General features: G+C 42.5%; 1 protein-coding gene and 1 non-coding gene across 2 annotated transcripts in view; one reads left to right on the top strand and one right to left on the bottom strand.

Annotated features, from left to right (window-relative positions):
- The window catches only part of USP22 (ubiquitin specific peptidase 22), a 53,470-nt gene that overhangs the window by 19,410 nt on the left and 17,845 nt on the right, over positions 1-16,215 (top strand). The window contains exons 3-6 of the mRNA XM_049776876.1: positions 5,626-5,739; positions 8,863-8,964; positions 9,579-9,748; positions 15,804-15,951. Coding sequence (XP_049632833.1) covers positions 5,626-5,739; positions 8,863-8,964; positions 9,579-9,748; positions 15,804-15,951 — 534 coding nt within the window. The remainder of the gene's footprint in view (positions 1-5,625; positions 5,740-8,862; positions 8,965-9,578; positions 9,749-15,803; positions 15,952-16,215) is intronic.
- LOC126015228 (U6 spliceosomal RNA) lies at positions 6-112 on the bottom strand. Its single transcript, XR_007498115.1, has one exon. It is a non-coding gene; the product is annotated as a U6 spliceosomal RNA (small nuclear RNA).

Genomic DNA, 16,215 nt, shown 5'->3' with positions numbered 1-16,215 from the left:
TTTTTAAAAATATGGAAAGCTACATGAATTTGTTTGTCATCCTTATGCAGGGGCCATGCTAATCCTCTCTTTATGATTCCAATTTTAGTACATGTGCTGCCAAAGTGAGCACTCGTAAAAAGATCTTACTCTAACTTAGTGCTTCTCAGATAGTGGGGCATACCCCCCAGGGGGGGGGCGCGAGGCTCCTTAAAGGGGGGCTTGTTTGACCTCGGCAAACACTGTCATAACAAGCTAAGCCCGTGCTTATGTCTTTGTATGTCTCTGGAGCTCAAAGTTGCTGTGTCCTGCTTCAAACCCCACTTCAAAAAGCTATGCATTACAAAACATGCTCATTGTAGCTGTTAATCCAGATATCACCTCTGATGAAAAATCAGCTTAAATTATTTTATATATTTTTGTTTTGCAGGTTAAAGTTTTTTTTAAAATAAAGATACTATTTACAGTTGCGCGAGGGGGGGGGCGTGAAAAATGTTTTCTTTCTAGGGGGCATGAGAGAAAATAATTGAGAAGCACTGCTCTAATTTGATGTAGCTGGTACAGTTTGCTAGTATAAATCCCTGTTTCCCAATAGGTGTGCTAAACTGAATGTTGTAATCTCAGATAAATGTGTGAGGCATGTGCAGTAAAGTTGGAGCTTTTCATACAGGATTTTATGAATCCCGAATCAAAAAAAAATGCTTGGATGTTGCCTGAATTAGATAGAAAAGCTGTAAAAGTAATGTCTTTGCATTACTAGGTACTAGTGGTTACCCAAAAGTTGTATGTTATCTGGGCTCTTGATAGTTATCCTCCATTCTCAAGGCCATCCAGTAACCAGAGGGGCTATGGTTATTATTATTATTATTATTTATATATGATATCTGTGTCATTAGATTCCTTGAGAATTTCCAAGGAAGGCATTCTGTGAAAACAAACCTAGTCTTCAGTGCACTTCACAAACTCCTTGAACTGGCAGCTTTCATAGCACAAGGGCCTATCTCTACATTAATTCACTCATAATTCACATACAGTTGCTTTCTTTGTGCTCCCAACATTTTGGCCTGCTGCAATCAGAATTCAATCACAAAACAGTTGTTTTTTCTGTTGTTTTTGGGGCCATGTTAGACAGTACTCAGGTTTTTTTTTTTTTTTTTTTTTTTTTTTTGGGCCACACCCTGCGGTGATCAGGGGTTACTCCTGGCTGTCTGCTCAGAAATAACTCCTGGCAGGCACGGGGGACCATATGAGACACCGGGATTCGAACCAACCACCTTTGGTCCTGGATCGGCTGCTTGCAAGGCAAGCACCGCTGTGCTCTCTCTCCGGGCCCAGTGCTCAGGTTTTATTCCTTGCTTTACTCTCCATGAATTACTTTTGCAGGCTTGTTGAACCCTGTGGGAGGCCAGGCTTCATGCAAGACAAACACCTTACCTAGTATAGTATTACTTTAACCCCTTAAAACAGTTATTTTGATCATGAATAATTTTCTAGTATAACTACCTTATGGTAGTATAACTACCTTAATGGTAGTTGCTTTGGGCTTTAAAATTGCTTGTAGGGGGTCAGAGTGATAGCACTGAGGTAGGACATTTGCCTTGCATGTGGCTGACCTGGGACGGACCTGGGTTTGATCCCTGGCATCCCATATGGTCCCCTGAGCCTGCCAGGAGTGATTTCTGAGCACAGAGTTGGAAGTAACCTGAACACCGCCAGATGTGGCCCAAAAACCAAAAAAAAAAAAAGAAAAATTGCTTTGGGCTTTTATATTGAGGTGAAGTTTACAGAGTATACAGTTTCTTATTTTAAAGCATACAATTTAGTAGCATTCAGTTATTTGTTTAGTTTGGTTTGGTTTTTGAACCATACCCAGCAGCTCTCAGAGGTTACTCTGTGCTCAGAAACTACTCCTGGCTGGCTCAGGGATACCAGAAATTGACCCCAAGTGAGCTGTGTAGAAGGCAAATGGCTCAACCTGCTGCTATCACTCTGACCTCCACATTTAGTCATTTATGATATTTGATCTCAGTCTTAACTTTTTCATTATCTCAGAATGCTCATCCCATTAACTACATCACTACATTCTTTCCTCCCCCAGATCCTGGCAGACACTAATCTGCTTTTTGCTAAGGTTCATCTTGTCATAGCATTTCTAGGTAGTAATTTGTTTCCTTGTATAGTTGAAGAATGTTTTATTGTGTGGTTTATTGCATTTTTTTAATTCCTTTGTTAGTGGACATTTGAGTGGCTTTCACACTTTACATTTAGGAGTAATGATCTATAAACATTTATAGTTACATTTCTGTGTATATATGTTGTCATTTCTTTGTGATACATGCTTAGAAGTGAAAGAGCCTGCATTATAATTTAGGTTAATTATTTTGTGGAACTGCCAAACTTTTCCACAGTACTTTTGGTTCCATCAACATTGGATGAGGTTTCCAATTTCTCTAGTCTCATCAATGCTTCCTTGTTGTTTTACAACCTTAATCATTATAATGGGGATGTGGTTGTATCTTAGCTATGGCTTTGATTTATGTTTCCTTAATAGTTGATTATATTGAGGTTTTTGATATTTTTATTGGCTATTTGTGTATTTTCTTTGAGAAATGTCTATTTTGGTCTCTGGCATCAAATATGAGTAATTTTAAGATCATGAAGACTGACTTATCCATATTTTTTCTTTTAAGAGTTTTATATTATTAGTTCTTTATTGGTGGGAGGAACAATATCTGACTCTGCTAAGGGTTTACTTATGGCTTTGCGCTCAGAGATCATTTCTTTTTCTTTTTCTTTTTTTTTTTTTTTTTGGTGTGGTTTTTGGGTAACACCCAGAATGCTCAGGGGTTATTCCTGGCTCCAGGCTCAGAAATCTCTCCTGGCAGGCACGGGGGACCATATGGGACGCCGGGATTTGAACCGATGACCTCCTGCATGAAAGGCAAACACCTTACCTCCATGCTATCTCTTCGGTCGCTGGAGATCATTTCTGATCATTTCTGAGGGCCATATATGATGCCAGGGATCAAACCCATACTGGTTGCTTGCAAGACAAGGATCTTAGTCCTTGTTCTTTCTTTCTGCCCCAGTATATATATATTTTTTAAACTTTATTTATTGATTGAGCGCCTGATTAGTTTCTGGACCACACCTAGTGGCGCTCAGGGGTTACTCCTGGCTCTGTACTCAGAAATCGCCCTTGTATAGAATGCCTGGAATTGAACCTGGTCCCTCCTGGGTCAGCCACATGTAAGGCAAATGCCCTACCTCTGTGTTATCTCCCTTCCCCCTCATTATACTTTTTTGTTGTATTTTTTGTTTGGGGGCCACACTAAACAAGCTCGGAGGTTACTCCTGGCTGTGCACTCAGGAATTACTCCTGCTGTTGCTTTGGTGACCATATGGGATGCTAGGAATCAAACCTGGGTTGGCTATGTGCAGGGTAAACACTCTAGTTGCAGTGCTGTCTCTCCATCCTCCACCCCCATACACATTTTGCTCTTAATTTGTTCCATTTCTTTTTTTAATTTTATTTATTGATTGATTGGTTTTATTATTCCTGGCTCTGTGCTCAGAAATTGCTCCTGGCAGGCACAGGGGACTAACCATATGGGATGCCAGGAATCGAACTGGGTCCATCCTGGCTTGACTGCATGTAAGGCAAATAAATGCCCTACCAATGTGCTATCTCTCCAGCCCCATTTGTTCATTTCTTTCTTTCTTTCTTTCTTTCTTTCTTTCTTTCTTTCTTTCTTTCTTTCTTTCTTTCTTTCTTTCTTTCTTTCTTTCTTTCTTTCTTTCTTTCTTTCTTTCTTTCTTTCTTTCTTTTCTTTTCTTTTCTTTTCTTTCTTTTTTTTGTTCCATTTCTTTTTAATTTTTGTGCATGGTGGGGTGGGTGATAAGAGTTGATTTTTATTTCTTTGTATCTTGATATGTAGTTCTCCTAGCATTATTTGTTGAAAAGATGACCTTTTTTTTCCTTTCTTTTTCTTTTTTGGTTTTTGGGTCACATCCAATGATGCTCAGGGGTTACTCCTGGCTATGTGCTCAGAAATCTCTCCTGGCTTGGGGGACCATATGGGATTCTGGGGGATCGAACCTTGTTCATCCTAGGTTAGCACGTGCAAGGCAAACGCCCTACCCCTACCCCTGTTCTGGCCCCATGAAAAGGTGGCCTTTTTTCATTGCTTTGAAATAGTGGGGTTGGAGTGATAGTATAGCAAGTATAGTGCTGAGTACGAGCAAGAGTAAACCCTGAGCATCTCTGGGTGTGTCCCCAAAATAACCCTCCCCCTTAAAAAAGAAAGAAGTATATGTATATGCCTTCCTCAGGATAAAAGTTTTTTCTGGGGCCGGGAAGGTGGCGCTAGAGGTAAGGTGTCTACCTTGCAAGCGCTAGCGTAGGACGGACCGCGGTTTGATCCCCCGGCGTCCCATATGGTCCCCCCAAGCCAGGGGCAATTTCTGAGTGCATAGCCAGGAGTAACCCCTGAGCGTCAAACGGGTGTGGCCCAAAAACCAAAAAAAAAAAAAAAAAGTTTTTTCTGTCAACTCTATGATTGGCATTTTTTTTTTTTTTTTTTTTGGTTTTTGGGCCACACCCAGCGGTGCTCAGAAGTTACTCCTGGCTGTCTGCTGCTCAGAAATAGCTCCTGGCAGGCACGGGGGACCATATGGGCCACCGGGATTCGAACCAACCACCTTTGGTCCTGGATCGGCTGCTTGCAAGGCAAACGCCGCTGTGCTATCTCTCCGGGCCCTGATTGGCATATCTTTGATTGAATGCCTCTGCTTTCCTGAAAATTTCCATCAAACTCTTTGTAAACGTGTCTCTGTGCAGATGCCTCTTTATTACTCCCATTCCAAGAACACTGCCATAAAGAAATCTTTAGTGCCAACAGGCAGCAACTTTGATGTAGGCTCTTAGAGAAATCTCTTTTGGGGGGAGGCTTAAGGAGTAGACATGGGAGATTGATATTGCTATTTCATGTTTCAGTAGAATCTGCTTTAGAAGACTGTAAAGCTATACCACAGTATTAGTGAGCTGTGTCCTGGTAACTTTATTGTGAAATATAATGGAATCTGATTTATCAAGACATTACTGACTGCTAAGTTTTCTTTATGCACTGGAGAGAATGCTCAAGTTCCACTCATTCACGGGTGGATATGGGCAACTCTGTGTCAGGAAGCCAAGGGTATCTGCTGAGCATATTTTACCGCTTTCCTGAAAAAGAGGCCAGTAGCTGTTGCACTTTTTTTTTGTAACAATATTGAGAATTTTAGTTTAGTAAGGCACAGTTACTCTGTGTTAGAAAGCCAAGAAACCTTATGAATCTAGGAATCAGTAAACTTTTCCTCTTGTTTTAAATACCACTCTTTAAGAGAAGGTCCCAATTAATAACTTTAGGTCCCTTATAAAACTATGTGACAGCTCTCAGATTCTTTGGTCCTTGGGAAGAGCTTTCAAAGAAAATAATGCCCTTCTTCTATTTAAGATAAACTGGTTGGCATGGGAGGAAGATTTGTTTAACAACATGGTTCTGTGATTTGAAAGTAAACAGTCTACTCATTTTCTCAAAAACTATATTTAGTGTGTCCTGTATATCATGTTAACAGTTTTTAATGTGCTTTCCTTTCTGTTTTCAGCCATAGAGCTTATGTATGGAGGAATCTACTGCTTTTTGTGTCAGGACTACATATATGATAAAGACATAGAAATAATTGCCAAAGAGGAACAACGGAAAGCTTGGAAATTGCAAGGTGTGGTTTTCTAGGTTTCTCTGTCTTATTTGTTTCTATCTGACAAATGCTGAGCTATGGAAAGAAGGGTGGGGGTAGAGGAAGAAAGTAAATGTTGGGAGACTGTATTTTGTTTTCACTTGGTGGGATGAATTCTCTTGTGTGGGGCCCTTCCCACCATTCCCTCCCTTCCTCCTTTCTACCTGTAGCTGGAGTGGAGCCCTGGGAGGTCAAAGACTGGTCTTTTGGAAGGATTCTAGGGCATAAGAAAGCTTGCCTCTTATGTTTTTTTTTTTCTTTTCTGGTTTTTGGGTCACACCCGGCGGTGCTCAGGGGTTCCTCCTGGCTGTCTGCTCAGAAATAGCTCCTGGCAGGCACTCACGGGGGACCATATGGGACACCGGGATTCGAACCAACCACCTTAGGTCCTGGATCGGTTGCTTGCAAGGCAAACACCGCTGTGCTATCTCTCCGGGCCCATGTTTTCTTTTTCTAAGCGTAAAGTTTCCTATGTAGATTGGCAGGACCACAGCTCCATCTAGTGGAGAAATGATTCCATGTCGAGATTTCCCTGAGGAGGACTTTTTGTTCAGCTCCATTGGCTCCAGAAAGTCACCTCTTGATCATGCTAGAATGGATACTTCTGGTATCTTTCCTAAGGGTACAGTATTTCTGATTAAATTACAGTGCAAGTTCTTTTTTGGGGTAGATGGATGGGAAGTGCAGTCCCATGAAAACTCTTGTTTTTCTGGATTGTTAAATCTGTATCAAGCAGGAATCAAGACTGCCTGATGGAAAATGTCTTACTGTACCATGTACGTATCCTTGTTGAGGATTTGATGGTCCTGTGTGTGTTTGTACTGTGTCACCAATAAGGGAGTCTCACCTGTTATAATTCTTCTGTCTGCAAATATGCTCTTTATCAAAAAGTCAGTGATATGCATGAATAGTATGTAACTGCTCTCCTCTGTTGTTTCCCTAAGTTTCCCTTTTATTGTAATTTAGTTTCCACCTAATAGTAGCAGTGACAGGTAGACTTTCTACAAGTTGACAGGGAGCATCTCTTAACAGAACTACTTACAAAGAAAACTTATGATCCCTAGGCTCTGATCTAGAAAGTCTTATCCTAATTATTGTGCTTTAAAAAATAACACAACACCCTAGGAGCTGGAGCAGTAGCACAGTGGGTAGGTCATTTCACTTGTATGTGCTGTCCTAGGTTCAATCCCCAGTAGCTTATATGGTTCCCAGAGCCTGCCACAAGCGATTACTGAGCACAGAGCCAGGAGTAACCTCTGAGCGCCACTGGGTATGACCTAAACATTTTTTTTTTTTTTTAAATCACGCTACTGTTTGAGAAAAGGTGAAATAAATAAGTGCTCTCTGATCAGAATGACCAGAACTTGATAGAAGTTTTGAACCTCGGGGCCGGGCGGTGCCGCTAGAGGTAAGGTGCCTATCTTGCCTGCAATAGCCTTGGACGGACCGAGGTTCGATCCCCCGGCTTCCCATATGGTCCCCCAAGCCAGAAGTGACTTCTGAGCGCATAGCCAGGAGTAACCCCTGAGCGTCACTGGGTGTGGTCCAAAAACCAAAAAAAAAAAAAAAAGAGAAGTTTTGAACCTCAACTTCCTATTATTTCCACCCTCAAAGGCTATAATATATAACATGATATAAATTTTAAATATTTAGACAATAAAAATTTAAAACAGGGGCCGGGCGGTGGCGCTAAAGGTAAGGTGTCTGCCTTGCCAGCGTTAGCCTAGGACGGACCGCGGTTCGATCCCCCGGTGTCCCATATGGTCCCCCAAGCCAGGAGCGACTTCTGAGCGCATAGCCAGGAGTAACCCCTGAGCGTTACCGGGTGTGGCCCAAAAACCAAAAAAATAAATAAATAAATAAAAAATTTAAAACAGACATCTAGGAAGAAAGAAGAAAAGCTTATAGTGAATTTAAATGTTACTGATTCATATCACAGTGCTAAGATATACATGTCATGGAATAGAATTCTAAAATTACTCTACAGTTCTACTGATGAAATGCCTTCTTTTCACAAGAATGCCTTCTTGTGATATGAATTATGCAGAAATTTTAGGTGATGTGGAGCCAAGTGTTTCTGGGTGAATAAAGTGTGTGCTGGGATAAAATGGGAAGATTTTGAGAGTGGGGGGCAAAGAGATTGTACTGAGGCTCTTCCCTTGCATGCTGACAGTACTACATATAGTGCTCAGATAGGCCAGGCCAGGAGTAAGCCCTCAGCATTGCCAACTGTAGCTTTCAAACAACACTTTCCCCCCAATTTTGGATTTATCTGTTATACAAGATGTATTTTAAAATACATATTAGGGACTGGAGTGATAATGGGTAGGGTGTTTGCCTTACATGCAGATGACCTGGGTTTACTCTCTGCCATCCCATAGGGTTCCCCCAAGCCTGCCAGAAGAGCCAGAAGTAACCGCTTAATGCTGCCAGGTGTGGCCCAAAAATCAAAACCAAAACAAAAGAGTATATTATCTTTTTTTTAACCTTATTTTGGGAGATGGGGTCCCAGAGCAGTACCCAGGAAGCCCTGGAGCCCCATTGGCAATTCTCAACCAGGGTAGTGGTTCAGTGCAAGGGCCCAAGATTGCCATGATCTTCAGGCCCTGTGCTGGTAGGATTCCTGGGCCACCCTGGCCATGCTGGGGGTCTCCAGGGCTGAACCAGGTGATGCTCAAGGTATCTTGTGGTTTTGGGAATCAAACCCAGTTAGGGCATTCCCCATAATTACTTGTTATCTCAGATCCTCAAAATATGTGGACATTTTTTATTTTCTGTCATTTGTTTATAGGGAAATCTTTCATCCGAGAATTTTCTGGAGCTGAGACTAATCTCTTTCTACTCAAGAGAGATTAGTGAGCAGTATTGCTTACCTTCTAGCTGGAAACTCAGCTTACACACTGCACAGTCTTTAAAAGAAACTAAACTCCTTGTCCTGTTCGATGTGTACCCACCACAGTGTAATGGGACTTGTAGGAAGACATGTTACAGATGTTTCTCTTTGAAATTCAAACTGATCAAACATGTGTCACCAGTTTATTTATTTATACACCACCTGATAAAAATTTAGATAATCACTTCTGTTACTGGCTTTCATCTACTTAGGTGTTGGAGAAAAGTTTTCAACTTGGGAACCAACCAAAAGGGAACTTGAGCTGCTGAAGCACAACCCAAAAAGGCGAAAGATCACTTCTAACTGCACCATTGGTAAGTGGGGACAATGATCCAAGTGAGGTCTATTTGCCTTCGACTGAAGTTGCTTCTCAGGGTATAAAAGATGTGAAAATGTAAAAATAGTTGGTAAGCAAGGACTCCCTCTAAGAGTTCACTCACCAGCCACTGTTTGAACACTTGTTCTCTGGGCAGGTGTGAGGATAGTGATGATAGATGGCCCTCGGCCCGTATCAGGTTGAGGCTGTGTAGTCAAGTTCAGGGGAGAAAAATGAGTTTGAAGGAGAGAACAAATCTATTCAGAACTATTTTTAAAAACCTTTTTTTGTTTGTTTGGGAAGCCGCATTCTCATTTGAGAGATTGTTACTGAACATCATAAAGTTCCTTTGGGTGGTTCATCAAAGCTTATGACATAATGTGTGATGATGAACAGTTTTCAGTATCCAAGTGGCATAAAGATCAATAAAGTTTGTAAAGAAGTGATATGGTGATTACATATCTTCTCACACATCTCTTGCTTTCTGGAGGAATGAATGAAAGAAAATGCACGCACAGATGTAGCTGCTGCCATGCCTTCAGGCTTTGGTATGTGTCATGTGTCTGTGTCATGGCTGTTCCCGCTAAGAGCTCTTGTCTGCTTCCTGCCTAGGTCTGCGTGGGCTGATCAACCTGGGAAACACGTGCTTTATGAATTGCATTGTGCAGGCTCTCACCCACACACCCTTGCTGCGGGACTTCTTCCTGTCCGACAGGCACAGGTGTGAAATGCAGAGCCCCAGCTCTTGCCTGGTCTGTGAGATGTCCTCGTTGTTCCAGGAGGTAGGGCAGTCAACTTTCATACTGGAACCTTCCTGTAATGATTCTCCTTCCTCCCTGCTCCCTGCTTTAAGAAAGATATACAGTCAACTGTTATAAAGGGAGGTACGTTTTTGAAACCCTGTGTGACTCAGTTTTTAGTATGTGTATGTTGCATGGAAGATCCCTTTACCCCCTTCTCCCCAGAGACCATCTTTAGAGCAGGCAGTGCAGCCAGAGCTGGAACCCATGTGTGAGGAGACCTGGGTCCCATCCTGGTACCCCATGTTCCCTGAGTACCAGGTCACATGTATTCCTTGAGCACCGCCAGGTATGGCCCCCAAACTAAATACACAGGGTGCTGGCATCATTTTCGGGGGGGGGGGGACACCCAGTGGTGCTTAGGGGGTAACTCCTGGCTCTGCATTCAGGAATCACTCCTCGTGGACTTAGGGGATGTGGGATATGGGGAATCAAACCTGGGTCAGCCACATGCAAGGAAAGCATCCTTTCTGCTGTGCCATTGGTCTGGCCCCATTTTTAGAGGATGAGAATGAATACTTTGGAAGGGAGTAAGGGTGGATGGCATTCATTTTTTGAACATACTGTGGTTGGATCACCTTCCTTCTCTGCATCTGGATTCCTAGGGTTATGGGTTTCCACTTGCCACTGTCATGTTCTATTTTTGGATTTGGGTCACTCCTGGCTTGTGCTTGGGTATCACTCCTGGTGAGGGTTGGGGTGGGGGCACCATCTGTGGTGCCAGGGATCAAACTTGGGTTGGCCAAGTGCATTGCAATTACCTTTCCTACTGTACTACCTCTTGGTCTCTGCTGTCCTGTTCTTTTTTTTTTTTTTTTTTTTTAATTTTATTTAAACACCTTGATTACATACATGATTGTGTTTGGGTTTCGGTCATGTAAAGAACACCACCCATCACCAGTGCAACATTCTTATCACCAATGTCCCAAGTCACCCTCCTCCCCACCTGACCCCCGCCTGTACTCTAGACAGGCTCTCCATTTCCCTCATACATTCTCATTATTAGGACAGTTCAAAATGTAGTTATTTCTCTAACTGAACTCATCACTCTTTGTGGTGAGCTTCCTGAGGTGAGCTGGAACTCCCAGCTCTTTTCTCTTTTGTGTCTGAAAATTATTATTGCAAGAATGTCTTTCATTTTTCTTAAAGCCCATCAATGAGTGAGACCATTCTGCGTTTTTCTCTCTCTCTGACTTATTTCACTCAGCATAATAGATTCCGTGTACATCCATGTATAGGAAAATTTCATGACTTCATCTCTCCTGTGCTGTCCTGTTCTTAAGGAGATTAGTTTCTTCTGAGTGCTGTGTGATTCAAGTGTTCTTTTTTTTTTTTTTTTTTTTTTTTGGTTTTTGGGCCACACCCAGTGACGCTCAGGGGTTACTCCTGGCTATGCGCTCAGAAGTCGCTCCTGGTTTGGGGGACCATATGGGACGCCGGGGGATCGAACCTCGGTCCGCAGGCAAGGCAGGCATCTTACCTCTAGCGCCACCGCCCGGCCCCTCAAGTGTTCTTTAAATTGTCTTTGTGACTCTTTGCCTTCTTTGACTTCAGCTGAAGTCTTAGGCTTCGCTTGAATTGGGCCTGTCTGAGTCTGTCCTTCACCAGAACTCAGGCTTAGACCTGCAGTGCTCAGCTTAGTGAACTCAGAAGAGGTTCCGCAAAAAAAGAAAACTACAGACCAATATCCCTGATGAATAAAGATGCAAAGATCCTCAACAAAACCCTGGCAAATAGGATCCAAGGTCTATTTGAAGGTCATACATCTCAACCAAGTAGGTTTCAGCCCAGTAATGCAAGGATGGTTTAATATACACAAATCAATCAACATAATATGCCATATCAACAAAAAGAAAAATAAAAACTATATGATCATATCAATAGATGTAGAGAAAGCATTCGATAAGGTCCAACACCCATTGTTTTTTTTCTTCCAACACCCATTCTTTTTTTTTTTTTTTTAAATATATTTTTTATTTAAGTAGCATGATCATAGTTGGGTTACAGTCATAACCAGAACACCCCCCCACCTTCACCAGTGTAACATTATCCCCTTCCCATCCCCTTCCTGTATTCGAGACAGGCATTCTACTACAGTTATTTGTTTTTAAGTTCAGTAAGTTGTATTTTTTTTCCTTAAAGGATAAGAGTAAAAAAAATATAGTAAAGGTGTGATAGTGGCAATCGCTGTTGTTTGCATAGGTCCAGAAAAATGGGGAAAATGGAAAAAATCCTTGACCTGATTACAAAAAGGCCTCACCACAGAAGTTTATTGGCATAAGACTGACTCTGGGTTCCAGGCATACCAGTCCTTCCAACTCCAGTCATTCTCAAGGTCCCGGTGAAACTTTTTCACACTTAAGCTATTGTTGGTATCAGATTCTTATATTTAAAGACTCTGGATTCTGTGCATTTCTTTCATCGATGTCAGGCTGATGGGGAGCATCCTCTAGTTTCAGCATACCATTAAATGCGGAGCGATCTGCCCTGCATACAGACTGTTGCTGAGTCGTCTGGGTGTTGGGAGCACTCTTTGGAGTAAGTCAATGCCAAAGCAGCCAACACCCATTCTTGATAAAAACTCAGCAAAATGGGAATGGAAGGAACTTTTCTCAATATAGTCAAGACCATCTACCACAAGTTGGTGGCAGATATTCTCAATGGCGATAAATAAAAATTGCAGATGGCATGATAGTATATTTAGAAAACCCTAAAGACTCAACCAAAAGGCTTCTAAAAACAATAGATTCATATAGCAAAGTGGCAGACTACAAAATTAATACGCAAAAATCAATGGCCTTTTTATACATCAATAATGATAGAGAAGAAATCGACATTAAAAAAATCCCATTCACATTAGTGTCACACAAACTCAAATATCTTGGAGTCAACTAAAGAGGTGAAGGACCTATAAAAGGAAAAGTACAAAACCCTGCTTCAAGAAATAAGAGAGGACAAAGGAAATAGAGACACATACCCTGCTCATGGATTGGCAGGATTAATATCATTAAAATGGCAATACTCCTCAAAACATTGTACAGATTTAATGCAATCCCTCTAAGGATACCCATGACATTCTTCAAAGAAGTGGATCAAATACTCCTGAAATTCATTTGGAACAATAAACACCCCTGAATAGCTAGAGCAACCCTTGGGAAAAGGTTTCATTTTCCCCAACTTAAAATTGTATTACAAAGCAATAGTCATTAAAACAGCATGGTATTAGAATAAAGACAGACCCTCAGATCAGTATAATAGACTTGAGTATTCAGAGAATGTGCCCCAGATATACAATCAATCTTGGATAAAGGGGCAAAAATGCAGAATGAAGCAAGGAAAGCCTCTTCCACAAGTGGTGTTGGGACAACTGGTCAGCCACTTGCAAAAAAACGAACTCAGACTTTTATCTAATACCATGCACAAAGGTCAAATCCAAGTGGATTAAAGACCTTGATATCAGACCCAAAACCATGAGCTACATAGAACAACACATAGGTAAAACACTCCATGACATTGAGACTAAAGGCATCTTCAAGGAGGAACTGCACTCTACAAACTAGTGGAAGCAGAGAAAAACAGATGAGACTATATTAAGCTTTTGCACCACAAAGGAAATAGTGCCTAGGATACAAAAGCCACCCACAGAATGGGAGAAACTATTCACCCAATACTCACCAGATAAGGGGCTAATATCAAAAGTATACAAGGTACTGACAAAATTTAACAAGAAAAAAAAAAATCTAATCCTATCAAAAAATGGGGAGAAGAAATGAATAAACACTTTCTCAAAGAAGAAATACCAATGACCAAAAAGCACATGAAAAAATGCTCCACATCACTAGTCATCAGGGTGATGCAAATCAAAACAGTAATGAGGTACCACCTCACGCCACAGTGACTGGCACACATCACAAAGAACAAGAACAATCAGTGCTGGTGGTGATGTGGGGAGAAAGGAACTCTCACTCACTGATGGTGGGAATGTCTTCTAGTTCAGCCTTTATGAAAAACAATATGGAGATTCCTCAAAAAACTGGAAATAGAGCTCCCATATGGTCCAGTTATACCACTCCTAGGGATGTACCCTAGGACCTTGATGGCAAACCTGTGGCACACAAAGGCTTTGCAGCTGAACGCGGGAAGGTCCAAAATTAAGATATGCGGTGCAGTGGGAGACGAGTGTGCCCGTGTCTGCTTTGCAACTCACCTGGCAACAGGGCTGGACTGGCCATTGGGAGGACCGGGCATTGTATGACAGTTTGGGCACTTGGGCTCTAAAAGGTTAGCCATCACTGCCCTAGGAAAACAAAAACACAATACAAAAATGTCCTCTGCATATCTATGTTCATTGCAATAATCAGACTCTGGAAACAACCAAGATGCCCTTCAATAGATAAATGGCTAAAGAAACTGGTACATATACACAATGGAATATTATGCAGCTATCAGAAGAGATAAAGTCATGAAATTTTCCTATACATGTATATACATGGAATCTATTTTGCTGAGTGAAATAAGTCAATGGTTGTTTTTTTTTTTTTGTTTTTTGTTTTTTTTTTTTGTTTTTGGGCCACACCTGGTAACACTCAGGGGTTACTCCTGGCTATGCGCTCAGAAGTTGCTCCTGGCTTGGGGGACCATATGGACGCCGGGGGATCGAACCGCGGTCCGTCCAAGGCTAGTACAGGCAAGGCAGGCACCTTACCTCTAGCGCCACCGCCTGGCCCTTCAATGGGTTTTTAAGAAAAATAAAAGACATTATTGTAATAATGACCAGAGACAATAGAGATGAGGACCACAAGGACTGGCTCATGATAGGAAGCTTCCACAAAGAGTGGTGAATGCATTTAGAGAAATAACTACACTAACAACTATCATGACAATTTTTTTTTTTTTTGGGCCACACTCGGTGACCCAGCTCAGGGGTTACTCCTGGCTTTGTGCTCAGAGATTGCCCCTGGCTTGGGGGACCACATGGGATGCTGGGGATCGATCTGTGGTCCATCCTAGGCTAGCGTGCACAAGGCAGACACCTTATGCCCTGTGCCACCACTCCGGCCCACAGTGTTTTTTTTTGGTGGGGGAGCCAGACTCGTGATGCTCAGGGGTTACTCCTGGCTCAGGGGTTACTCCTGGCTATGCTCTCAGAAATTGCTCCTTGTTTGGGGGACCATATGGAATGCCAGGGTATTGAACTGCTGTCCGTCCTAGGTCAGCCGCGTGCAAGGCAAATGCCCTACCACTGCACCACTGTTCCGGCCCCACATGAAAATATTAATGAGTGAGAAGTAGAATGCCTGTTTGAATACAAGCGGGGGTGGGGTGGGGTGGGGAGAAATGTTGCATTGGTGGTGGGAATGTTGCACTGGTGAAGGGGTGTTTCTTTTATGACTGAAACCAACTACAATCAGGTTTGTAATCATGGTGCTTAAATAAAGTTATTATTTTAAAAAAAGCTTCCAGCTGAACATACTTGGCTACCTCAATTAAAAAGCTTGGACTCTGGGTCCCAAGTGATGGCTCAGCAGTAGGGTATTTGCTTTGCACACAGCTGACCTGAGATGGACCCAAGTTTGATCCCCGGCATCTCATGTGGTCCCCTGAGCCTGTCAGGAGTAGCCCGTGAACACTGCCAGCTGTTGGATTCATGTTTGTTTTTAGGTTACTGAGAGGAACTTCATCTTATTCATGTGCCTGCAGGAACCAGCAGATCCTGCCGAGGCTGTTTCTGAAAAGCTTGTTTTGGTGTAGCTGTGACAGGGACCACAAAGCCTGGATTATTTACCACCTGACTCATTTCAGAGGAGGTTGCTGCTTCTCTCATTTAGACAGCCCACTTCCTCCAACTTTGCAAAACTGAAAGTAAGAAAATGATAGAAGTCCTACAAAGTCCAGTGAGAGTGAAAATACAGCTTGGCCTCAGAATGTTAGATGTATTCATTATGGTCCCTCTCACCATACAATGTTTGATAGTTGTTGAGTGTGTGTGTAGTTGTGTCCGGAGGATAGCTGATTTTCTTTTTCTCCTTTCTGGCAGTTTTACTCGGGCCACCGTTCTCCCCACATTCCCTACAAGCTGCTGCACTTGGTGTGGACACATGCCCGACACCTGGCGGGGTATGAGCAGCAGGATGCCCATGAGTTCCTCATTGCCGCCCTGGATGTGCTGCACCGCCATTGCAAAGGTCGGGTCTCATGTCTTGTACCTCGGGGGCCAGGGCTGAACCTGTGTCTTGTTTGTGTAGTATTGCATTTCTCCCTTGATTCCAGAATCACTGTGGTCACTTTGGAGGGGTTCTTTCCAGGTTTTAGTAGCCCAAGCACGTGTGGATGTAGACTAAGAACTGCCAATGTGTGGCTCACTTCTCAGGAAGGGAGCAATAGAGAGCAATTCCAGCCCAAGCAATAATAGTGAGTTCTTGGCTGCAGACAGACTGGAATCTGTATTT

This window comes from Suncus etruscus, chromosome 7 (genome assembly GCF_024139225.1).
Source record: "Suncus etruscus isolate mSunEtr1 chromosome 7, mSunEtr1.pri.cur, whole genome shotgun sequence".
In the NCBI taxonomy this organism is placed as follows: domain Eukaryota; kingdom Metazoa; phylum Chordata; class Mammalia; order Eulipotyphla; family Soricidae; genus Suncus; species Suncus etruscus.
This window is presented reverse-complemented; position numbering and strand designations above follow the sequence as displayed.